This window comes from Aphidius gifuensis, linkage group LG2 (genome assembly GCF_014905175.1).
Source record: "Aphidius gifuensis isolate YNYX2018 linkage group LG2, ASM1490517v1, whole genome shotgun sequence".
NCBI classification, from domain to species: Eukaryota; Metazoa; Arthropoda; class Insecta; order Hymenoptera; family Braconidae; genus Aphidius; species Aphidius gifuensis.
Window position 1 is genome coordinate 14085611 of NC_057789.1, and position 27412 is coordinate 14113022.

The window sequence follows — 27412 nt, forward strand, 5'->3', positions numbered from 1 at the left end:
ATTATGATGATGATGATGATGATATTGTTGTTGTTAATAATTTCAATTCACGAAAAAATTTGGCACAATATCATTTTGCATGGATCAAAAACTTATCCAGATTAGTGAGCTCACAAATTTCTAAACATAATGGGAAGAAAATAATTTGTGATCGTTGCTTATGTCATTTTCAATCTCAAAAATCACGGGATAATCATGAAAAACTTTGCAGTGAAAAATGTAAAAGTGCAATGAGATTACCGACTGCAAAAAATAATATTTTACAATTTAAAAGTTATAAACATCAATTAACGGTACCGTTTATAATTTATGGTGATTTAGAATGTTTATTGAAAAAAGTGCAGAGTGAAGAACTTGAAAAAAATCAAATTTATCAAAAACATGTTCCAAGTAGTGCAGCATATTATTTAAAGTGTAGTTATGATGACTCACTTTCCAAGTTCAATCTTCATAGAGGTAAAAATTCAATTGAATGGTTTATTACAGAGCTTGAACAAATTGCTCATCAAGTCAATAAAATAATAGATGATATTAAACCAATGTCTCTCACACGAGATGAAGAATTACAATTTTTGAATGCTAAAAAATGTCATATTTGTGATAAAAATTTCACGAAAAATGACGTAAGAGTAAGAGATCATTCGCATTGGACTTCAGAATACCGAGGTGCCGCCCATCAAATATGCAATATAAATTATCAAGAATCATGTATCATTCCTGTAGTATTTCACAATCTCACAGGCTATGATGCACATTTCATCATCAAAAAACTAAAAAACCAGTTCCGAGGTAAAATTGATATACTTGGAATCAACAAAGAAAGGTATATTTCATTCACAAAATCTGTCAAAGGTACCCGCATAAAATTCAGATTCATCGACTCATATAGATTTATGGCTAGTTCTATAGATTCATTATCAAATAATCTAGATGATAATAAAAAATCGATAACGAAAAGTCTCTGTAAAAATGATGATGAATTCAATTTAATTACAAAGAAGGGAGTATTTCCATATGATTATCTTGATAAATGGGAAAAATTTGATGATACAACACTTCCATCGAAAGATCAATTTTATTCAAAATTGAATGAAGAAAATATTTCAGATGAAGCATATGCACATGCTCTGAATGTTTGGCAAAAGTTCAAAATAAAAACACTTGGGGAATATTCTGATTTATATTTACAAACTGATGTTGCCCTTTTAGCTGATGTTTTTGAAAGCTTCAGAGCTGATTGTTTAAATACATATAAGTTAGATCCAGCACATTATTATACACTACCTGGACTTAGTTTTAGTGCAATGTTGAGATATACTCAGATTGAACTAGAATTGTTGACAGATCCTGAAATGATGTTGTTTATTGAGCAAGGTATAAGAGGTGGTTTATCACAAGTCTCGAATCGATATGGAAAAGCAAATAATCGATATATGGGCAGTGAATATAATCCTGAGGAGGAAGAGTCATTGTACTTTGATTTAAATAATATGTATGGAGCAGCAATGAGAGATATCTTCCAACTTGTAAATTTGAATGGATTATAACTTTTGATATTTCAATATTAAATTCAACTGCTGATAACTCGAAATATGGATACATTCTTGAAGTTGATTTAGATTATCCTGCAAGTTTGCATCATCACCATAAAGATTTTCCACTAGCACCAGTACGCGAAAAACCACCTCTAGAAACCAGTAAAACTCCAAAATTATTGGCAACTCTAGATAATAAAAAAAATTATGTTATCCATTACCGGAATTTAAAACAATATTGTTCTTTGGGGATGATTATTACTAAAGTTCATCGTGTTTTAAAATTCGAACAAAGTGCATGGCTCAAATCTTATATTGATCTTAATACTGAGTTACGAAAGAAAGCCCGTAGTGCATTTGAAAAAGATCTTAGAAAATTATTCATCAATGCAATTTATGGTAAAACACTAGAGTCTGTAAGAACTCGTAAATCCATAAAACTTGTAGAAAAATATGGTGGTAGAGGTGGAGCAAGATATTATATATCTCAAAGCCAAACTTTCACAGTCATTTAATCATTGACGATCTTGTAATAATTGAGATGAAACCAACAAGTATACTTTTCAATAAACCAATTTATCTTGGATTTTCTATTTTGGAAATGTCAAAAACATATATGTATGATTTCCATTATAATTTCATAAAACCAAAATATGAAGATAAAGTCAAGTATTTATATGGTGATACTGATTCTGCTGTTTACCACATATTTAGTCATAATCCATACGATTTAATACGTAATAATCCTGATAAATTTGATACATCTGATTATCCAGAAAATAATCAATATGGAATTAAATTAAAAAAAAAAAAAGTTATTGGTATTATGAAAGATGAGAATAATGGAAAAATAATGAAAGAATTCATTGGTTTACGAAGTAAATTATACTCTTATGTTATAGCAGATGAAAATAATTCATTAAAAAAACGTGTTCATATGAGAGCAAAGGGCGTCAAAAGATCAACTGTAAGACAAATAACTTTCGATGATTATAAAAATTGTTTAATTAATCATGTTATTTTAAAAAAGCAACAAAATATTATAAGATCACATAAACATGAAGTAACAACAAGAACAATTGAAAAAATTGCTCTCAGTTGGCAAGATGATAAACGACAGTTAACTAATGGTGAAACTGACACTCTGCCTTGGGGATATATACCTGTTGAACGAATGTGTTTGAGTAAAAGTATATTTAAAAGAAAATATGAATGATGTAAATAAAAGTTGTATAAATGTATATAATAAAATTATTGTTAGAAAATAAATACACGTTGCTTTTTTTATTTATTATTTATTATTATATCCATTGATTATGACTATTGTCAAATCCAAGATATTTTACATACATCTGATTCCCTCGTCTTTTCAAAACTTTTTCAATCAAATAAATGTCGGAATGTCGAACTTTTGTAGCTCTTCAGTATAAAAGCTTCCTTGTATTGGATTTCCTTGATAGTCTTTAAGCTTATACGTTACAGGTGATGTTTTATTAATTTTAGTAATTGTGAATATTTCGTTTGTCCAATTTGGTTTATATCCTTTATCAAAGACATGCTTATATTTACTTATTCTTACATGTTGATTTAATTTAAATTTGATTTTAACATGACAATGATTTAAACTTTTAAATACAGTTTGTTTTAATATTTTAATATTTTTACCAACAACTTCAACTGGTTTCATTTTAATTGTGCGATGTTTTGAATTATTATATTTTTAATTAATTCTGGCAGCAATTTCAACCATTTATAATTTCCTTGCATGCTAAATTCAAAAACATTTTGTTTTTAGTGTTCTATTGAATCGTTCAACTATTGATGCTTTTAAATGAGTAAATGTTGAATACATATGAACATTATATTTTTTAACATTGTTTTGAATGTTGAATTATAAAATTCTTTTCCTTGATCCACATGAAGATTTTTGCATATTCGACCTTTTTGAATATTGATTCCATTGCTGCTGTTACCTCTTTTCCAGTTTTATTTTTGAGTCCAACAGCCCAGCTGAATTTTGAGAAAATATCAATGACTGTTAAAATATAATTATATCCAGAATTGATCTTTGAATGTTCAATCATTTCAACAAGATCAGCTTGCCACGTTTCATCCTTATCACGAATATCAACTTTACGTCGTAAAAAATTTTTTCTTGCTGGAGCGTGTAACTCACGCACAACGTCTCTTTTATAATCAGTCATAGTTCACTGACGGATGTATACAGACTGATTTTTTTATATTAATATATTAATATATTAATCCACATTCTCTCAACTCTTCAATAATTGACATGATCTCATTATCATGATTCGGATTACCAGCTGTTCTTGATGCTACTAATAATCGTAATCGATCAACAAGTTCATTCGGATCGTCCCAATAGATATAATTGACTCTAGTTGGATTATTTTTTCTAAGAGTCATAACCGTTGGTAATAATCCAGTACCATAATGCTCATTATTAACATTCTTATGAGGCGCAATAAAATCGATGTATTTCCGAGATGCTGAATTTTTTATTGGCATATTAGATCTATGATATTGATGATGTGCATTTGTATTATTAATAATTTCATTATAATTTTTTTCATCAATATCAGTAATAGTTCTTCTGTCTGGTGATTTCATAAATAATAATTCCATTAATCCAGGTGTTATTTTGTATGGTGTATCAAAAATATTTAATTCATCATCGTTAAAGAAAATTTTCGCATTTCCAATTTTGTAGTCAGATTTTACTTTTTTTACACCATAATCTTTATCCCACTGTATACTATTGATTTTTCCTAAGTAATCATCTATTAAATCTTTATTTGATTCTTCCACAAATGTTTCCTCGCCTTCATCAGCAGTATCATATTCAGCTTCTTGTTCATAAACTGATCTTCAATATCAAGAGTACTAAAATTGTCCTCATGTGTTGAATTATTTTTTATCATTCGTATTTTTCATCTGGAAATGATTTATCATCATCAATTAATGATGATTTTTGCTAACCGTTGTTGTTGTTGTTTGGCAGCTAATTTGTTGAGCGGTGTGACAACGGGTTTAAGATATTCATTTGCAGCATCTGATATATTTTTCTTTCCTAATTTTATCAATTGATATTTTTCCGAATAACGTCTTGTACTTTTCAATTTCACTTAAAATTTTTGTTTCATCAACTAGTTCTTGCTCACAAAGAGGCATGTTGTTCCTTTGCGATTTTACAATTAACTGAGAAAATTTAACAAATTGTTTTGTTATTTATAGTTATAAAGCAGTCAAAATTTTTCTATATCTCCTTTTATCTATATCTCTATCTTTATCGATACACAGGAAGCAATATTTTCTTTCCAACAATCCACACACATCTGACGGAATTTACTATACTCCCATATCAATATTAACGTGATCGTGATGTATATGCTTTAAATTTGTATCATCTTGTGGGAAGACTATTAAAAAATTGATATTATCACGTATTAAATGTTTTGGTATTCGTGCATATGATTGACATAGATAAAAAGAATCAACAGCTTTGTGCCTTCCCATACAAAAAAATGCTTTTATATGATCCTGCTTTTCAGTTGCAACATCATCAAATATAAACAACGAATTTGGTTTTGCTTCATCAACTGGTACGACTTGATAATTTATAATAATTTATTTCTTCAAGTGGTTCTAGTAACTTTTCTAAATATTGATATTTTGGTTGGTATAATGATTTACTATAAATATAAATATTTGCAAATCGTAAACCATTTGGATCAACAATTAAACTCATTAAAGCGTTCGTTTTACCACAATTACTTCCTCCAATTATCGCACATCTTATTGTATTAGGTAGTAAATCCCCATGTCGTTTTTCTATCAAACCATCACCACTTTTTGATGTAATTATATCAAAGTTTATAACTGGTAATTTTAAAGCTTGTTTCTGGTATTCCATCGTGATGAGCACTGAGCTCAAATCATATAAATTCAACCGTTTTATACCAAAGCAAATCAGTCTGTTATAAGCTATGATTGAGCATACATCAAAAAAGAAAAAGAACAAAAAACGTTGTGGAAAAGGAATACTCAATAAAATAATCAACAAGTTACCATTCGAACTCCATCTGCCTGGTTATTCATATTGTGGACCAGGTACCAAGTTAGAAAAACGTTTAGCAAGAGGAGATCCGGGAATTAATCCTTTGGACGCAGCCTGTAAAAATCACGATATTGCTTATTCAAAAAATCGCAACGATATCAAGGCAAGAAACGCAGCTGATGATATTTTAGCTCGTGAAGCAGCTAAACGTATTTTTTCTAAAGACGCAAGTTTAAGTGAGAGCAGCAGCAGCATTCGTTACTGGAGCAATGAAAGTAAAATCGAAATTTGGCATGGGTTGTGTTGAAACTGAAAAGAAATGTACGAAAAAAAAACCATTATCTTCGTTGAAAAATAGAAAAATAAAAAGACCGGAGGAAAATTAATAAAAATAAAAAACGTGCAGTTAAAAATAACAAAAAGAAAATATCATTTTCAAAAATCGTACAAGCAAAAGCAAAACAAGCAATGAAGGGATCAAATAATTCATCAGTTGCAATTAAATCAGCAGCTAAACGGTGCGAGAGCAGCTATTAAAAAAAATGGTGGCAAGAAAGCTATCACAGTACCTAGAGTTTTACCAGTTGCTAAACATATCGGTGGTGCACTACCACTTTTAATCCCGATTTTCTCAGCTATATCAGCATTGGGTGGATTAGTTGGTGGAGCATCTGGTGTTGTCAAAGCTATCAATGCAGTAAGACAAGTAAGAAAAATTAAATGAAAATAAGCGACACAATAAAATGATGGAATCAATTGCAATAGGAAAAGGACTTTATTTAACACCACATAAAAGCGGTATGGGACTTTATCTCTCTCCAAAAAACTTCAACTGATGCTACCACAAAGAGCTTTAACTGATGGTGATTTATTAAAATTTGCTAAACAATCAAAAATTGCTAATTTCCGTGGAGTTTTTATGCGAAATGATATGCCAAAAGATGGACCTTGGAAACAAGAGTGTGGAATCCTGGAACACATTGGGTAGCATATAAAAAACTCAATAAAAATTCAGCAATATACTTTGATAGTTTTGGCAACTTACAGCCACCGAAAGATCTTGTCAGTTATCTTAATGTTGGTAGCATCAATTATAATCATAAACGTTATCAAGATTGGAATACGTATAATTGTGGACATTTATGTCTCGCATTTCTCACAGGAAAACTATAAAAGCAGAAGAAAAGAAAATTTCCAATCAGTTATTTATCAACCTTGACAATGAACGATACGTTTACTTTAACTCTCACCGGTAAATCTTCAGTCTTAGAAACTGATTACTTTCCACCCATACAATTATCAAGTGAAAAAATTATTCATTAGCACTTATTTCATTTTATCATTTAATTCATTACCAAATATCGATCATGAAAATAATATGATTACATATTTGAACAGTTATGATACAATTGAAATACCAACTGGAAGTTATGAAATAGATGATCTAGCTGCTTACTTAGAAAAATATAATATCAAAATTACATATAATAAAAATACTCTACATTCATATATTACAAATTAAAGAGACATTGATTTTGTAAACCAAAATCACCAGCACGTTACTAGGATTTACACCGAGAATATTGAGTTCTAAAACAAAATATGAATCAAACTACCCGATTAATATTTTAAAGTGAATACATTGAGAATCGAGTGCAACATTACAACAGGAGCTTACGTGAATCAACAAAAGTTCATACAATATATAACTTTTTCCTGCTGTACCACCTGGTTATAAAATAATTGAAGTACCAGCTAATCCAATCTATTTACCAATTACTGTTAAAACCATTGATCATTTACAATTAAAATTGTTGATCAAAACGGAAAATTAGTGAATTTCCGTGGTGAAACAATAACCATTACGTTACACGTAAAATCATAGGAATGGGAATTTGCTTCAATTCACGCGCTATAAAACGTGGGGCATCGTATAAAAGCAGCACATCATGGACACCTCCAGTCAGTCTGAATCGAGCAGTCAAGAAGTTGACATCTCAGAATATAAATTACCTGCAGAGTCTAGGTCTAAAAGTAAAAAAAAATTTTGGAACTTTAATTGGATAAATATAACTTGTCTTAATTGTTTTACACGTCAAAATGAGTGATGAAAATATTTTCGATATAAACGCGCCAGTTCAATTTAACAATGAAATATCCAACTATGAGCTACATGCTCATCAGTCATTTGGATCAACGAGCTTCGATAATAGTGATGAAATAAGAATATCAATACAGAATCAAGATTTGTTTGTTCTACCATCAAAAAGCTACATACGTATGAGTGGAAAATTAACGCAAGAACGTGTTGCTGCAAATGCAGAAGATCCACTTGCTGATATTTATCCTTTAACGTTAGTAAATAATGCTGTGTTTTTTGTTTGATGAAATGCGTTATGAATTAAATGGAGTTTTAATTGATAAATCAAAGAATGTTGGTATAACATCTACAATGGAAAATTATTGTCATTAAGTTCAAGAATGAATTATGAAAATGCAGGTGGATAAATCAAAATGGTATGAAATTGATAAATGATGATGGATATTTTGATATATGCGTTCCATTAAATATAATTTTTGGCTTGCTGAAGATTATCAAAAATAATTACAATGCGAAACATGAACTATTATGATACGATCACGTTCAAATTTGAATGCGATCGTACGAGATAATGAGTTCCTAATATGCCAGAATTTCATTTAAAACTCACAAAAATTGAATGGCTTGTACCGTATATAATGTTATCAAACAAAAATAAAATTGATATAATGAAATATATACAAAAAGATCCTGCATTTCTATTGATTTAGATCGTGGGACTTATATGAGTATCCATTGCTGCCACAAACAACTCATCATATATATGGACAGTGAAAACTGCAACTCAACTGGAAAAGCCACGTTATGTTATTCTTGGTTTTCAATCAAATAGAAAAAATGATTGGCAAAAAGATGTAACACATTTTGATCATTGTAAAATAACAAATGTTAAACTTTATCTTAATTCTCATATTTTTCCATATGGGAATTTGAATCTAGATATTGAAAAAAATCAATTTGCTTTATTATATGATATGTATGCTAATTTTGCAGAGTCTTACTATGGCTCAAAAATAGATTTAGTAACAAAAGATAATTTTATTAAAAAATCTCCATTAATTGTTATTGATTGTAGTAAACAAAATGAGTTTTTGAAGACTGGTGCTGTAGATGTACGCTTGGAATTTGAATCAAAAGAAAATTTTCCTCAAGGAACGACAGCATATTGCTTAATTTTACATGATAAAATAATTGAATATAGACCAATAAGTGGAATAGTACATAAGTTAACGTAAATTAATTGTAACCTATGGTTTTAATTAAATAAAAACAAACGAAAATAATTTGATTTAGTGTATTTATTTATTTATTTATTCACATTTCCTCATCATCATCGAAATCACGTAGATCATATGTACTATCATCTAATATTACATCTTGGTTATTTTCACCATCAAGAACCATGGTTAGTGTTCCTTTCTTGACAGCATTTTCTAGCTCCTTAAATTCTTGATCATCTTGATTGAAATGTGTAGCAAATCTTTTTGGTAGATATGCATAATTTTCATTGTTGATTTCAACTGTTAGCGCTGGACCATACTTTGATGTTGGAAATCTCGCTACTTTAGTAATTTTATAAACTACTTTTCTTTTTAAATCTTTCAATGATTTGCGTTCGTTAGCTTTTTGAAGTTTTTTTGCTTTTGCAAAACCCATTTTTAATATCTGTAAATGGAAAAGTTATTTTAGTTAACAAAATACATTATTGAAAAACATTGAAAGTATTGATAAGTTAATAAAAATTTATAAATATATGGTAAAACTTACTTGTTGGTTTCTAAGACTGGGCGCACTACAGCTGATGGACTGAACGATGAGTGATGCTTAGTCTCTGTGCACGAGAATATATACTAAATCTCAGGTCCCCCACCAACGAAAAAGTTCCCTTTCCTCTTTTCACTAAGAGTGGGGGAACGTTGTGATTAATATTTTGTAGGAGAAGGGAAAAACAGGTTATGCTTATCCCTACTATAAGTTTTTTAAGAGTGGGGGAACGTTGTGATTGGTTGATATTTTGTGGGGGAAGGAAAACCAGGTGATGCTTATCCCGACTAAAATTTTTTTCTTCTTAGAAAATAGTTTTTACTTTCTATTATTCTAATCTCTTAATCTTTTAAACCTTTAATCTTTTTCTGGAATTTATAACAATAGATGTGAAAAATATTCTTTTGAGAAAAGCTAATAATTCCTGTTTGAACATGTTTCAGTATATTTTCTAAAATTTAATCCATTGTTGTCAGATGATTCATCAATTTTTATAACAATGAAATCTAGTCAGTTTTTTTTTTTTTTTTCCTGTTCAAACATGTTAAAACTTGTTGAAACTTGTTTCTATTATTTTATTATACAAACTAAATCTTTATTTTTTTTATATCTTATATTTAAAGGAAGGAAGGATAATTCTAAAAAAATTAACAACTTTTAAAAATTTGGTTTTGCATCATTTATTCATTAATAAAATTTAATTCTCCATTATCAGTTCCTTCTTTACATTTTAAACAATCTTTTTCTAGTACATAATAAGATATTCCAACTTCATCTTCACAATCATTTTGTATTGGATGTTTTTTACATCGTTTTAATTTTGAAATTGTTGGATTTGAACGTTGTTCTACTGATAACTTTTCCCAAATTTCATCAATTTGATGTGATGCAAATTTTATAATAGCCATCACTGGAAGTGCAGCAATATCTTTTTGTGTCAAGTCAGTTATATTTTCAACTGCACAAAAATGTAAAATGGATTTTTTCATGTTGGCTCTTGTTGAAAATTTTTTAATATACCAGTATTTGTATCTCTGTGCATTTTCATATGCACATTTGTAAGAACTGCATAAAGGATGTGAATTCACATGTCTTATTGCTGGATGTTCCATCTCTAATATTTTTATATCTGGACATCCTAGGTCTTCCAAATTGAAAATTGTCATTGGATTAAAACGTAAAATAAATGTTAACCATTTTTTTCTATCTTCACCTTTGACAAATGAATAATTAAACTTTCCAACTAATTCTTCAATGATTATTGTTGATACGTTATTATATTGATCACAACCAGCTTCCCAAGATATCCCATGATAATTGTTTTCACAATTATTCACTGTTTTTTCATATTCTTCTGTTAGATGTGATTTTTCACAAGGTGGTTTGAATATTTTTATAGTTGGTGAAGATCTTGAATTTATAGGTTGGATAACCAACTCTTTTACAACAAATAAACCTTGAGGTTCTTGAAATCCTTGGAAATCAATGAATGCTGACATTTTGTTTCAATATATATCTATTCAACTCAACTCAACTCAACTGAATAGTGACCAGTTCTGAACTGATGATATTCCTTTTATACCTCTGGATATCCACTCCCCTCTTTTTCCATCCCTTCCACTTCCTATTTACCCCCTCCACAACTTATTTTATAAACATCAAATAGATGATGAAATAATGGAATTATTTACAATACTTTCTGTAATTTGTCTTGATGATGCAAGAGCTAAGGTTCCAACCTATAAAATGATTGGTCCTCAGTTCAAACCATCATCAAGACAAATTTTTTTTTTTTTTTTTTCAATTCCATCAACATTGTTTTTATATAAAATAGAAAAAAATATTCCTTCGAGCCGGATTCGAACCAGCGACCTCTGGATATCTCTCATATTTTAATCAAACCAATTACAGTCCATTACGTTTACCAACTAAGCTATCGAAGGCGATTTAGTTTTTCATTATATAATATTTAGAGGAATATTCTTTTGCCGACAGGAAATAGCATAATCTCTTGTTTGTTTCAGAGGATAGCGTGCTAAACTCTTATACCAAAGGTCCGAGTTCAAATCCCGGTTAGAAAAAATATTTTTTTTCCAATCAATAATAATAATAATAACACAAGATGGCGTCTTTCGAAAACCAAAGATGACATTTAAAAAATCGACAGACGGAAAAAAACAATATGGCGTCGTATGAAAAATGGGACCCGGGAATTTCAAAATTTCAAAAATTTAAAATGGCGTCTTTTAGAAAAAACCATTATGGCGTCTTATAGAAAAACCAATATGGCGTCTTACAAAAATCGGACCCCCCATGGCGATTTGACCTAATTAATCAATTAGAGGACCCCCTGTGGCGATCTGACCTAATTAATTAATTAATTGACCTAATTAATTAATTCAAGGACCCCCTGCGGTGATTTGACCTAATTAATTAATTCGCGGACCCCCTGGAGGGGAAGCCTCGCGAATTCCGGGAAATCACCCACGAATCACAGCGGGGGGTCGCGGGTTTCGCGGGGGGAAGGGGGGCACAGCGGGGGGGGGTGAGCCAGAACTCTCCTATATATACTACTTACACAATATTCAATTAAAAATTGTTGATCAAGACGGAGACTTAGTGAATTTTCGAGGAGAAACTATAACAATACGTTTGCATGTAAAGCGTCTATAATAATGGGAATCGTTTTCACTAGAAAAGTTTATGGGCAGAGTTATAAAAATCAATTGACATGCCAAAAGTCAAGCAGTCTTCAAAGACCTCTGAAAGTGATAACACGTCAGAACATTCAGTTTCTGAAGAATCTCGGTTTAAAACTAACAAAGAAAAAGTAGTTATACAATTTTGTTGTTTTCTTTGCTTTCAACCATGGAAGAAATCTTAAATATTCAAAAACCTATAATATTTGATGAATCAGTCACTCATTATGAGCTTCATACTCATTTGCAATATGGCTCTTCAAAATTTAATAATAGTGATGAAATAAAAATTGGAGTTCAACATCAAGACTTGTGTTTATTACCAAGTAAAAGTTCACTGCATATTACAGGAAAATTTACAAAAAGTAATGGGACTGCTGTTGCTGCTACAACTTCTCTTGTTAAAATGTCAATTGCTCATATGTTTGAAGAAATTCGTTATGAAATAAATGGCATTAAAGTTGATCGTAAAAATGTTTGGCCTGGCGAACGGTTTTATATGGAACTATTTAAATCCACCAAAAGTATTTTTGAAAATGGTGGCTGGATAAACGATGAAAAATAATTTACAATGTTGGTGTTTCTGAATATGATTGACGAAGTGACATTATATATACGAGTGTCAGACAAACAAAAAATTCAATTACTTAATTCTATTGCAAAAGATCCATCTATAGCAATGAGTTTTCGTACTTAGGAATTGTATGATTATCCTTTGCTACCAGCAACAACAAAGCATATTTGGAGTGTTAAAACATCAACACAGCTTGAAAAACCAAGATACGTCATCGTTGGTTTTCAAACAGCACGAAAAAATGTTGCAAATAAAGATGCCAGTCATTTTGATCATTGTAAGATGATAGATATTAAACTTTTCTTGAATTCTCAATCATATCCATATGGTAATCTTAATATTAACATAACACAAAACCAATATGCTTTATTATATGACATGTTTGCTCAATTTCAAGTTTCAAAAAGAGTCAGAACCATTATTAACAAAAAAAGAATACATAGATCAGGCTCCTCTTATTGTAATTGATTGTTCAAAACAAAATGAATTTTTAAAATCTGGACCCGTTGATATACGACTTGAATTCGAATCATTCGAACAGTTTCCCGCTGAAACATCGGCTTATTGTTTAATATTACATGATCGCATTGTTGAGTACAATCCAATCAGTGGCTCCGTCAGAAAATTAGTTCAAATTTAATCCCAAACTCAAAATCTTTCATTCAATGTTTAACTTTTATGGAGTAAACATCGAAATGTTTAAAAAAAAAAAATCTACTGACGAATATTCTGATAAAACTCCTTTGATCAAAGAGACAAAAGCTGAAAAAGAAGAAAGAAAAAAACAAGAATACAACGAACCGAAATCCAAAGATTCTAAATTTTTTTCTGCTTGGTCAAAAAAAGAAAAATAATTAAAAAAAAAAAAACGTTTTGCTTCAAAATAATGGATAAAAATACAAGTGGTAATAGCTCCTCGCGTTCAAGTGGAATGCAATACGAATCAAAAGTGGAAAAAGAATCGAGGGAAAATTATTCTGAAATATCTTAATCATTGCGAGGTTCTGAACCATATTATGGTTATGTAAAGCAAGGGAAATATGGCTTAGTAGGAGATCATCGACCTAAATATTAACTACAAAATAATAAACAAATGGATAATAAAAATAAAATAAAACCAGAAGAAAACACTCGAAAATCAAAAATAAAATATTTCAAACTCGAATGTTCAGAAGATATTGAGAAAACTAATCAAAAAATTCTGCAATCAATATTATTCAAAAGATGCATGTATCGTTTACTACCACTACCGTACACGTGATGTATACATGGGCGTATGCCTATCGATCAGCAAGACGTGGAGAATGGGAAACAATGGCTCAAGATCATGAAAGATTTCAAATGCGGATTAAAAAATTAGGTGAAATTATAGATCCAATATTAATAAAAAAACATAATGAATTTTGTAAAACTAAAAATAAATAAAGAAATATTTTTTTTAAATACAACATTGGTTTATAGATATTTATTTTACTTTTATATAATACATTTTTAAAAATTATTCTTCGCTGTCTGTTTCTTGATCTTGTTCTTCAATGTCTTCTTCGCTTTCTTGTTCTTCTATGAATCTCCGTTCGATTTTTTCATTTTTATTCCATAGCTCAAATAATTCTTGTATGAGTGGTGTTAAAGTTGGAATTGCAGTCCGATCAAAATATTTTAATACAAGATCCTTTTCATTATAGACGTATGATGGTAGCTCAAATAAGTCAATTAATTTAATTTGACTCTCAGTCATTGAATATACTTCATCATACGTATCCAAAAACATTTCGAATCGTAGAAGTTCAACTTTTTTCCAATGTATATGTAAATCTTCAAGAAATGACTTCAGCTTTTCTTCTTGTGTATTATATTCAGCATTATTCATCAAAAAATTTTGATAAATTTCAGACTTATAACTTATATTTACTTTATTAATGTTCACACACCACAAGTTGATATATAAATGAGCTCTAATCAAGCTTTTTTCGAATCTACAAGGCCCTTCTTTGTGTATATATTGATGCGTGCGCACATGCACTGTAGTGTTTTATAACGTATATGTAAAAACCGTTGACCCTAATTTTTTTTTTAAAATAAACATTGGTTAGTCATCATAAATTTTAATGCTCACATAAAATATATATGTGAGGTTTTATTATTTTTTTCAAATTATTTTTTTTTTATTATTTTGACATGAAATACAATTTTTTTTTTTGGTAATGGTCCATCAAATGCATCTGTTCATAATCCCAAAAAATTAAAATGTTGTTTACAGCTCTTCGATGAATTTATAGTTGTTTTTCAGATTTTCAGGCAATTTATCCCAAATTTCATCCATTGATTCCGAGGCGTATGAAAGTATAAAATTTTCTGGTAAAATTTCTATATCTTCTTTTCTAAGTTTCGATAAATTTTTTAATGCATAGTACAACTGTATAGATTTATTAAGAGATGATTTCTCACCCCAATAATTCTGAAACCATAGTTTTAATTGTTGCACATTGTCAAGTGCACAATGACAATTACGTATAGCATAATGAATTCCTGGATGACTTGTTATTTGATTTTTTATTGTTCTTATCCCTGAAGAATCCATTGAATATAGATCAATTATTACTTTTGAATTGTCAGTGATTTCATCCAACCACTTTTTTTTCTCGTCACCTTTGGCGTATATATAACAAGCTGATTCCAAAACGTTAGAAATTATCAGTTTTATGTCATTATAAGATACATCACCACACTCCCACGATAACCCATGCCAATTGCGTATCAACCACAGATTAATTGACTTGTATTTTGCAGGTAGATGATTCCATGTATTTGGTGGCTTAAATACAAAACAATGTGTTTCGTTGTTTTGAACATTAATTGCAGCAAACTCTTTTAAAACAAATGCGTTGTGAGGTTGCTTAAATCCTTGTATATCTACAATCAATTCCATATTTCTTAACTTCTTCGTCACGAACACGTTTAATGCACTGATAGGTTTTTAATTAAAAAAATCTTTTTGTAGAAACAAATACATATATATAATAATTTACATATACGTAAAACTTGATATTATTATGTTGCCCCACTTATATCGAAATTTTTCGTTAATGACGCATGCTTTTATTTCATATTTTTTTCTAAGAAAAAGCCATAAATTTTTTATGTATTTATATAAACGAAAACCGTTATTAACGTCTATATAAACAATCTCTTTCATTATCATACATGAGTCAACGACATCCGGTCCCCGTCTCCCGTCTCAAGACTCCCGTCCCCCCATTTTTAATCTCCATACTCTTACCCCTCATCCACCCAATCGCAACTACACACACATCCCTCCATCTCCAACATCTTATCTACACCCCCCAACTACTCCCCCTAAAAACTACCCACTAAAAACTACCCCTTTGTTTTTATTTTTTTTTATCGATTTATCACCACTCTTTATTAGGGGATGATTATTTAAGGGATGATTTTAAACCGGCCCTGTTTCCCTACTGTTATTGCATTTATTTATTTATTTATTTATTTATTTATTGAAGTGCATAAGCCCAGTAGTATTACTACCAAAATAGGGCTACAGGTGATATACAATAGTTAGTTAAATTAATAAGTAAAATTAAGGTAATAATAACGTAAGAAAATGGGATTGTAATATGATAAAGTAATTGGGTTATTGATTGACATTATAAAATTAATGATTACATAATTATTTCATTGATACTCGAAGACATTCAGCAACGAACTGAGGTGAGACTGATTTTAGTCGCAGTATGTTGTTAAGTAATAGAGTATTTCTACAGATATTATTTGTGGATTGTACCATCCGTGAGATAGGAGATGACGAGACAGGTCTAGCTTCAGCTGATGACATGGAGAAAGGTGATATAAAACGTAAGTTTGTAGCTACTGTACTGAGACGTACATTATCAAGGATACCATTACAATCAATGGATCCATGTAGAAGTTTTATAAAATAAACAACAAGTGCAGTAGTACGTCTGAAAGTTAATGACTCCATGCCAGTCATCTCAAGCAAGATCCCGTCATCTGTACCTCGTGGTGGATATTTTCCAGTAATTTTATAAATTAAGAATTTTAAAAAGTTACGGTATACTTTGTTAACTAGTTTATGTTGTTTTTTGTTTCGAAGTGGAAAAATAACTAAGCAGTAATCCATCTTGGATTGTACAAAAGAGTAATAAAGGGTTTTAATTAGACTTGGACTGTCAAAAAATTGCGAAAGTCTGATGACAAGTCTAAGAGCAGACATTGCTGATTTAACAAGTTTCTCTATATGATAATCAAATGACAATTTCCTATCGAAGGTAACCCCAAGATCAGTGATAGTTACAGGTCTGTTTAAGACGATACCATATATGTGATAATCATTTACAATTTTCTTATTGCCTTTATGATACGACATAACAAAGCACTTGTCAGCATTAACATCTAGCTTATTAACAGTACACCATGACACGAATTTTTTAATATTTGTTTGAAGAAAGAGACAGTCACTTGTTGACTTAATTGGTAAAAATAATTTCACATCATCAGCATAGATAAGTACGTTGCATGACAAACATTCTGGTAAATCATTGATATATATGTTAAATAATAATGGCCCAAGGTTGGAGCCTTGGGGAACACCTGAGGTAGGTGAGTATGGCAGTGAGTATGTACCATTAATATTTACAAAGCATTGGCGATTGATTAGATAGGACCAGATAAGATGGATAATACAACTCGGTAAATTTATAGACAACATTTTTTTTACTAATATTATCCAATCAATTTTATCGAATGCTTTTGACATATCGGTGTAAATAACATCTTTCGGTAATTAACATTCAGTTTTAGAGTAACATATTCAGTAAATTGTAGTAAGTTTGTACCCCAGGTAGGAATCGACGATTGGGACAAGCTTGTGTCAAGCTTGGATTCCAGGCTTCGAAGCTTGTGTCAAGCTTGGATTCCAAGCGTGTGTCAAGCTTGGTAAGAGCCTGGAATGATAACCATGTATTTGCTTGTGTCAAGCTTCGAATCCAAGCTTGACACAAGCTTTGAATCCAAGCTTGACACAGTCTTGCAAAAAAAATTATAAATAAATATAAATAACTATTATTATTAATTTATTATTTTTGACATTATTATTATTTACACGATCCAAGTTGAATTAACGATAATAATTTGAGCGAAAATAAACGGCGCACTGGGGGATCGATCCTAGGTCTCTCACGTGGAATTCCGATGCTCTATCGCGTCAACCACCGGGGTATTCATAACAGACTCACAAAAAATTTTGATATGAATCAAAGATATATTCGAGACTTAATATACAGTCCTTGTAACAGATTGGCATGATACTCAAAACCTAATAATTGCTATTTGAAATTTCTATTTACACTCTACATATATGTAGATTTAAATATTATAATTTTTTTTTTTTAATTGAATATATGCACACGTCAAGTCTCTTGTCAAGCTTGATAAAACGAGCTTGACACAAGGCTCGTGTGAAGCCGGGTAAAACAAAAAAGTACAGGCTTGACACAATTATAATGCCTGATGAATCGAAATAAATGTCATGTTTACGCTTGGTATACCAAGCTTGTGTCAAACTTAAAATCCAATCTTGACACAAACTTGTAATCCAAGCTTGTGTCAAACTTAAAATCCAATCTTGACACAAGACTGATTTCCAAGGCTTTGTGTGAGCCTAGAGTCAGACCATCGTAACAGGCTCGACACAAACTTGGGACACAAGGTTTGGAAATCAAGCTTGTGCCAAGCCTGTTACAATCGTTACGGCTGGGCGATTCCTATACCTGGGACACGTACTGCGGTTAGGAGTGAAACCGTGTTGGTTGTTGGATAGGTATAGTTGGAAGTGTGACATGATGATATCGTACAGGATTTTTTCAAACACTTTAGACAAGACTGGAAGTATAGATATTTGTCTATAATTTTCAATTAGTAGCAAATTGCCTTTTTTAGGAATGGGAAGTTGTAGGATTTCACCACACATGCTTTTTAAGTCTTATACAAAGTATCTAGGACGATTTTGTCGAAAGTTAGAGTGAAAGTTTTTAAAACTAAATTTAAAAAAAAAAAAAAAAGATGTGTGTTATTGTACGCACAGGAAAGTGAAACTTCTTTAGTAATTCTAATGAATAGTAATTGAAAGATCTCTCGTTGCATTAATATATTTTTGACTAGTTGTCTTTTTCGCTCACCTTCCGAGTGATTATGTTCATTCAGTCATTAACAATTATGATAGAAATTTTTAAATTTATTGATAAGTTATAATATTAAGGTTCTATGTACACACAGAGAAGGATATGTTAACAGTTAACATATCCTGTTTAATGTTAACATATGCCATGTTAAAATGGATGGTGGCTGATAAGTTTACATCAAAGATATATATATATTAACATTAAACATACGTATCTTAATAGTTAATATGCGTATGTTAACTATTAAGATATCTGTAATTGACACAATTTGAAGGTTAGGCTGATAGTTGAAGACATTTACGTATGTAAATATGAAAATTGAATGTAAAATTAAGAATGAATTTACCAAAAAACTAAATTTGAATAAATTTATGACAACACGAGTACATATTATATTATATTACAATTAGAATAGTATCACAATATAATGTCAAAAAAAAAAAGATTACAAGAAGTAGACTGGCGCATCAAAATATTTGGCCGCGTAAAGATACGTATGTTAACTATAAACATACGTATGTTAACAGTTAAGATATCTATGTTTATTGTTAATATATATATCTTAACATTAAACTTTTGTATGTTTAATGTAAACATATTGGTATGTTAACTGTTAACTTATCCTTCTCTGAGTGTAAATGAAATTCTAATTCAAAAACTTAACACAGAATATTATAATCTATATATATAAATGTGAAAATGAAAAACTTTGTTGCTAATGTTCTCAGCAACTACCGAACCGATCATTGTGATTTTTTCTTTAAATCAAAGAGCTTATCACTGAGATCGTGATAGGGGTTTATTCGATTACATATCTTAATAAACAACCGAGTTATTATTTATTATAAATAATAGCCTGTTACGCGGCAGAGGCAATAGGCGGCGCTTTGGTAGTGGGTGCTTTACACTCATACAATCACAGAGGTGGAAAAAGAGAGAGAACGCGCTATAGTCCCAAATGATTTATCTTTTTGCATTATTTAAACATAATTGAAAAATTGAAAAAAAATTAACAATAATATTTGCTTAGGAATTATCAGGCCGATAGATAAAAAGAAGTGTAGGTCAAAACAAGCTTGAAAATTTTGGTAAATATTCGGTTTAAATGAAATGTGTTATCAATAGAAAATGTGTAATAAAATGAAAATGTTAACGTTCAAAATAATGAAATTTTGTCCGTCAGTACATAATAATTTCTTTGTTGGATAACCTTGGTTTAGATTTCCTATTCTGTTTTGAATGATAATGAAAATGACAACGCGATATTATTTAATAGATATCATCATACATTATTAATTCATTCAAAAAATTGAAAAACAAAATTCCATTCAAATAATTAAGGTTGAAAGTAAACCCCATCGTCAAACAAAGCTTGGTATAATCCGCATTGTAAAGAAAAACAAACTGATAATTAAAAAATAGTAGTAGTAAAAATTTTTTTAATGACAAGCGTAAATATGTATTCTGCCCCTATTCTTATGTGTTGAAGTTGTCAACTTTGACATTCATTATCTAAAAAAAAAACTAGCAGGAAAATTAAAAAAAATACACTTTTATTTGCCACCAAAAAATCGAAAATTAAATAACGGGAAATTGATTTAACTTTCAACCTCAAGTTTGGAATAGGAATATTATTTAGAGCTAGCAAGTCTTTAATTCTTTTAAAAAAATGATAACATCTCTGAAATTGTAAAAATAATCCCAAGCAAAGCCAAATTAAAAATAATCTCAGCAACTACCCAACCGATCATCGTGATTTTTTTTTTAAATAAAAGAGCTTATCTCGCAGATCGTTATAGGCGCTTATTCAATTTTCTATCTCAATAAACAACCGAGTTATTAATTATAGCCCGTTACGCGCCCAAGTCAACAAGAGGCGCTTCGGTAGTGGCTGCTATGCACTTATAGATACAATCACAGAGTTGAAAAAAGAGAGATAACGCCCTATAGTCCCAAATGATTTATCTATTTGCGTTTTAACATAATCAAAAAATTGAAAAAAAATTAACAATAATATTTTTGAACTAACTACTTTAGAAATCATCAAGCCGATAGATTAATAGAAGTGTAGGTCAAAATAAAGATGCACCCTAGTAGAAATATTTCTCCAACTTTTCTCCGCCATTTCTCCACCTCTTTACGAAAATGACCCATGGTTGGAGAAATGGTGGACAAATTTCTCCAACCTTTCTCCAACCAAAAATTTACTTCAACTTTTTTCCGCCATTTCTCCAACCTAAAATTTACTCCAACTTTTTTTCCAACCAAAAATTTACTCCAATTTTTTTCCAACTTCTTTTTAACTTTTTTCGAACCATGGGTCATTTTCGTAAAAAGGTAGAGAAAGTTGGAAAAAGTTGGAAAAATATTTCTACCAGGGCAAGCTTAAAAACTTTGGTAAATATTCGGTTCAAAGGAAATGTGTTATGTTAATATAAAATCAACTGTGTATTAAAATAAAAATATTTTTAACGTTAAGAATAATAAAATTCAGTCAGTGAGTACGTACTAATTTATATAATGGATAACCTTGATTTAGATTTTCCATTAATTCTGTCTTTAATGATAATAAAAATGGCAGTGCAAAATTATTCAATCATTATCATTATACCGTATCATTTCATTCAAAAAAAGTTCATTTTATTCAAATAATTAAGGTTGAAAATAAATTTCATTGTCTAACAAAGTTTGGGTCCAAGAGGGGTATTCTACATATGGTTATAGAAAATATTCTCAATGCCCCCCTGTCCAAAGTATAACCACTATACTAGCAGGTTCTTAGGAGTATATGTGTCTGTAATCTATCTGGATAGACACACACATACTACTACAGCAGAGAAACAAGGAACAGCACCATTTAAAATTATATGTCCACTGAATCCCTAGGAGAAAAGGGATCTATAACTGCTTTAATAATCCGTATTGTTAAATAGAACAAATTGATAGTTGACTCAGCAATAATTGATAGAAATTCTTTCAACTACGAGCGTTAATATGTGTTCTGTACCTATTCCTAGGTGTTGAAGTTTCCAGTTTTGATATCAATTATCTAAAAAAAAAATGAGCACGAAAATTCTGGAAAATTCATCGGAGTAGATGATATAGCTCCAATTTTTTTCAAACAAATGATAACATTCAAAAATTGTCAAAATAATCCCGAGCAAAGCCGGGTTAATCAGCTTGTTTTATATAAATATTTATTTATTGAACAACTAGTCAGCCGAACACTTCTATTACCATTTCATGTATACTTTTTATTTTATGTATATATATTCATGAAATACTGAGTTTTTTCAGTTGCTCTTTTATCTTCAGGATTTTTGTCGGGATGATGTCTTTTAATATTTTACCGATATACCAACTTTAGATGAATAAAAAAAAAAAAAAAAAAAAAAAGAACTATTTGATGTTAAAAAAATTTAATGTCAAATATTGATCGATTTTTTCAACATCTTTTTTATGAGCGAATTAACGACAAACACATGATAGTGCATCATCGCCGCCACCACCACCACCGTGTATTTGTTCTATTATGATTGCTGTTGTTTATGAATGATCAATCTTGTTGTTGTTATTTTGATTTCCACTTGGTACATCATTTATTAAATTATTAGTTACTCCTGTTGTTGTTGTTTCATTAAATGATTCAATATTTAAGCATCTGTTCTATTTTTTTGTCCTTTACAAATTCATTCAAGATCTTGAATTTATTTCGATCATGACAAGCTCGATCATAACAAGCACAAGCACTTGAATAACCACTATCTTGTGTATTATTTGATTATTGGACAGATTCATTTCAAATAGTCATTATTTGATTTAAAATATTATTACAACTACCAGTACAAGTCTCATGAAAATTACCAGACATTGGTATAGGATCTAGTCGTATTTTAAATTTTAATGATTTAGAATTACCAGTACATTTATCACATGTTTCTAAGAATATTTCAATGTCATTAATTGTCTCTTGAAATCCTATACAATCTAAATTACTATCTTTGCTATCTTTACGTTCACGTGGTACCACATTTTATCCACATATTATTTATTGTTGTTTGGTATTGTGATTATGATGTTGCTGTCGTATTATGTCAAGCACTTAAATAACCACTATCTTGTGTTTTAATTGTTTATCTAACAGATTTATTTTAGATACTCATTATTTGTTTAAAAATATAATTATAACCACCGGTACAAGTCTCATCAAAATTATCAGACATTGGTATAGCACCTGGTCGTATTTTAATTTTTACTGATTAAGGATTACCAGTACATTTGTCACATTTTTCTGATAATATTTCAATCATAATTGACTGGCCTGGATGGTCGAAGCGCCCAGTGTAAAAATTGCTACAGTCGTTAAAAATACATGTTTTTCCAAATCTTTTATATGATTAGTTTACGAGATAAAACAAAAACAAAATTTTTTTTTTATCAACCACTTCTTCAATTAATAAATCGACGAATTTTGACTGTAGCCATATAAGCTGCCGATTACAACAGTATGAGCAAAAAACTTATTTATTTATATTGTTTAATTTTTATTATATGATTGTTAAACGTCGAGGAAAAATTCAATCTGTCTAACTTTGAATGAAAAAAGAGTCGGATAAATTTAAAAATTGAGTAACTTGTCAGTGGCAATATTGTTGAGCAGTATATCAAGAAGTTTTTTACAAATTTTCAGATATTTTTATTAATTATTTACTGAGTTATAAATTTAACAACAAATTGCGCGTATACTGTTTGTATTTATATGGATGTACAAACGCGCGAACATACGCGTTCGCGAGAGAGGGGGCTGACGATCACGCATACATAGCCATAACGGCAGCTCGCAATTTGTTGTTAAATTAATAACTCAGTAAATAATTATTAAAAATATCTGAAAATTTGTAAAAAACTTCTTGATATACTGCTCAACAATATTGCCACTGACAACTTACTCAATTTTTAAGTTTCTCTGACTCTTTTTTCATTCAAAGTTAGACAAATTGAATTTTTCCTCGACATTGAATAATCATATAATAAAAATTAAACAATATGAATAAATGATTTTTTTTATTATACTGTTGCAATCGGTAGCTTATAATGAAGCTACAGTCAAAATTTCAAGTCGATTTATTACTTTTTAAAGAAGTTGTCTCGAGTTATATGATTAAAAAAAAGTATTTTTTTCAAAAAAAAAAATTTCGTTTTTATTTTTTATCTCGTAAACTAATTATCATATAAAAAAGTTTATTCGGAGAAAAATATGTACTTTTTAATTTTATCGACGACTGTATTTTTTTTTTTTTAATTTTTTAATTTTAATTTTTCTTATTTTCCACCCACAGCAACATAGCATTTTCTTGACTTCGAGCGCTCGACGTGTTATTGCATCCAGACCCTCAATTGTTTCTTGAAATCCTATACAATCTAAAATACTATCTTTACTATCTTTACGTTCACGTGGTACCACATTTCATCCGCATATTATTTATTGTTTTTCGGTATTGTGATTATGATGTTGCAGTCATATTATGTCAAGCACTTGAATAACCATTATCTTGTGTATTATTTGTTCATTTAACAGATTAATTTTAAATACTCATTATTTGATAAAAAATAATATAATAAATTATATATTGTATATAATAAAAGTTTTATTTTTAATATTCACCTTTGTCTCTTAAATCTTTCATGAAACTAAAATTTTGAAACAAATTTTAAACAAATTTTTTCGTACCGTTGTCAAGGGAATAAATAAATAAAACAAGATAAAAAATAATTTAAAATTACTTACCTTCATACCGTTACTTTCGTTGCATCCATCTTTTTAGTGTTCCGTAGGACACTTATGTTTTCACTTTTCGTGTGACTTTTTGTTATTTCGCGATAAAAGTAAAAGTTATGAATCGAATTGGCTTCTATGGAACCCATTTGGTTCCATTTTTTTTCTCAAAAGCAGTCATCGTATTCATTTTCAATTTTTGGCCCTTATCAGTTGTGATAGTGCCATTTTTCTACAGGGCCCAATTTAAAATATTGACGGATCAGATCCGGCAATGATTCAATCGACGACGCTTCATCTGTAGACTCTCCGATAATTTTTTGAAATTTTTTAGTCGTTTATTTTTTTTTTTATTAAACAAAATGTAGTGTCAGAATTTTTTTTTGCAAGATATTTTTTGACCCGCCGAACCGAATTAGTTGATGTTAAATGAAATTTATGTTTTTTTTTTTCCCAAAAGCAATCATCATATTTATTTTCAATTTTTGGGCCTTATCAGATGTGATAGTGCCATTTTTCGACAGGGCCCAATTTTAAATATTGACGGATCGGATTCGGCAATGATTCAATCGACGACGCTTTATCTGTAGACTTTCGGATATTTTTTTGAAATTTTTTGGTCGTTTATTTTTTTTTTTATTAAACAAAAAGTAGTGTCAGAATTTGTTTTTGCAAGATATTTTTTGAACCGCCGAACCGAATTAGTTGATGTTAAATGAAATTTATGTTTTTTTTTTTCCCCAAAAGCAATTATCATATTTTTTTTAATTTTTTGGGCTTATTAGATTTAATATTTCTATTTTTCGATAGGGCCCAATTTCAAATATTGACAGATCGATTCCGGCAATGTTCCAATCGATGACGCTTCCTCTGTAGACTTTACGTTATTTTTTTGAAATTTTTCGGTCGTTTATTTTTTTTTTTATTAAACAACAGAAATCAACAGCATTAGAAAGTAAAACAAAACAAAAAAAATAGTCATTTATTTTACAACAAAATGAAAAAACAAATCAAACAACAAAAAAAAAAAAATAAAAAATCCTACGGAACACTTAGGGTGCACCTTGGGGGACTTGACTAAATTTTTTTTTTTTTTTTTACTGCCCATTCTAAAGAAGTTTCACTTCAAAAAACGGTTTTTCTTAATTTTTATGAAAAATATAATTCATAGATCAAAACTTTATTATTATGCGGGCGAATGATTTTTCGAATACGCATGTTTTAAGCCTAATATGAAGTCTCTAACACCATTTCTTCACGAGTTATTGTTTGCCTAAAAAATGAAAACGGCACAAGCTATAACTCAAAATGGAGTAGTCGCAGAGGTTTCATATTAGGCTTAAAATAATCGTTCTTCAAAATTCTATAACTTTTTCGAATGAATTTTTATCGTACGAATAGTATTTTTCGTGCAAAAAAAAAAACACAATTTTTTTTTTTTTTCGTTTTTTGGAGAAAAAAAAAATGGCTGAATAGATAATGTTTTTTTCTATGAGGGGCGATAGAATTTCCAAATCCGCGTCTTTTGAGCGAAATCCGAAGTCTTTACGACAACTAGTTTAGAAGTTATGAACGTTTTTTTTTTTGGGGGGATAAATCCAATACTGCGGCTGAGCCTTTCGGCTCCTAGCCTCCGTAATAATAATAATAATAATATTAATAACGATATAATATTGATAATATTATCAATATCATATTGATATCATCATTTATATTATTAACATTATTAATATTATTATAATCATCAATAATAATATTCTTATCATCATTAATTAATTGATTGTTTATACTATTGGAATTGTTATAAATAACTTGATAGATTGCGAAAGAAGTTTCACTTTCCTCGGGCGTACTACTAACATACTCAATTTTTTTTTTCTCTCTTTCTCGCTCTCTCATTTTTTTCTTTGCATGAATTTTCAATTTTTTTCTTTTAATCTAATTTTTTTTTTTTCATTTCGAAGTTCATATTATTGAAAAGAAGGGAGCTAAATATTTTTTTCCTTTTTTTCCTAACGAGATTTATCACTGGCGCCATCTTTGGAATCATATTGCTACTAGCGCAAGTTACAGTTCCCATATTTTATATGAATTCTATACACGATTAAGTCAAATCGCCATTCGCTTTGTATAAAATATTTATAGTTAGCCGCTGATAGAAAAATTATAAGTTTTCTATCAAAATACGATAGCCCATTTTCATACGTGATTTGTTGTTGAAGAAATAAAATACTTCACGTGTTGTCTAATATCAGCTGCTCATAAAAACACACGTCGTCCGACTCAATCTGACCGTTTGCAAGATGGCGGTATTCGTGTTCATAATTTTGCGCATGCGTATTCCACGCAATAGTTACAGCCGGGAGATTTTTTAAGATATTCTTCGTATTTTTACATCAAATCTTTATTTATATGTTACAAGTTAACTTAACACAATACAATTTGTAAAATTAACAAGCAAAATTCGTGAAATTAACAAACAAAATTCGTAAAAACATTTTTCAAATTTTTCGTTTGTAAAGTTAACAAATAAAATTCCTCAAAAGATTTTACAAATTTTTTTTTGTTAAATTAACAAACAAAAATTTAACTATTTAACTGATTTTTCTGTGCTCCGAGTTTTTTTACCGTTTAGATATTCCGAGACGATTACCATCAACAGGCGAC

At 29.8% G+C, this 27412-nt stretch overlaps 2 protein-coding genes across 3 annotated transcripts in view; both read right to left on the reverse strand.

The window, feature by feature from the left end:
* The window catches only part of LOC122849127, a 160238-nt gene that overhangs the window by 96838 nt on the left and 35988 nt on the right, over positions 1 to 27412 (reverse strand). The window lies entirely within an intron of this gene.
* On the reverse strand, positions 8671 to 9629 carry LOC122849152. Its single transcript, XM_044147769.1, has 2 exons — positions 9482 to 9629; positions 8671 to 9379 (listed from the first exon to the last, which is right to left on the reverse strand). The coding sequence occupies exon 2, from the start codon at positions 9368 to 9370 to the stop codon at positions 9029 to 9031; it is 342 nt and encodes a 113-aa protein (XP_044003704.1). The 5' UTR covers positions 9371 to 9379; positions 9482 to 9629; the 3' UTR covers positions 8671 to 9028.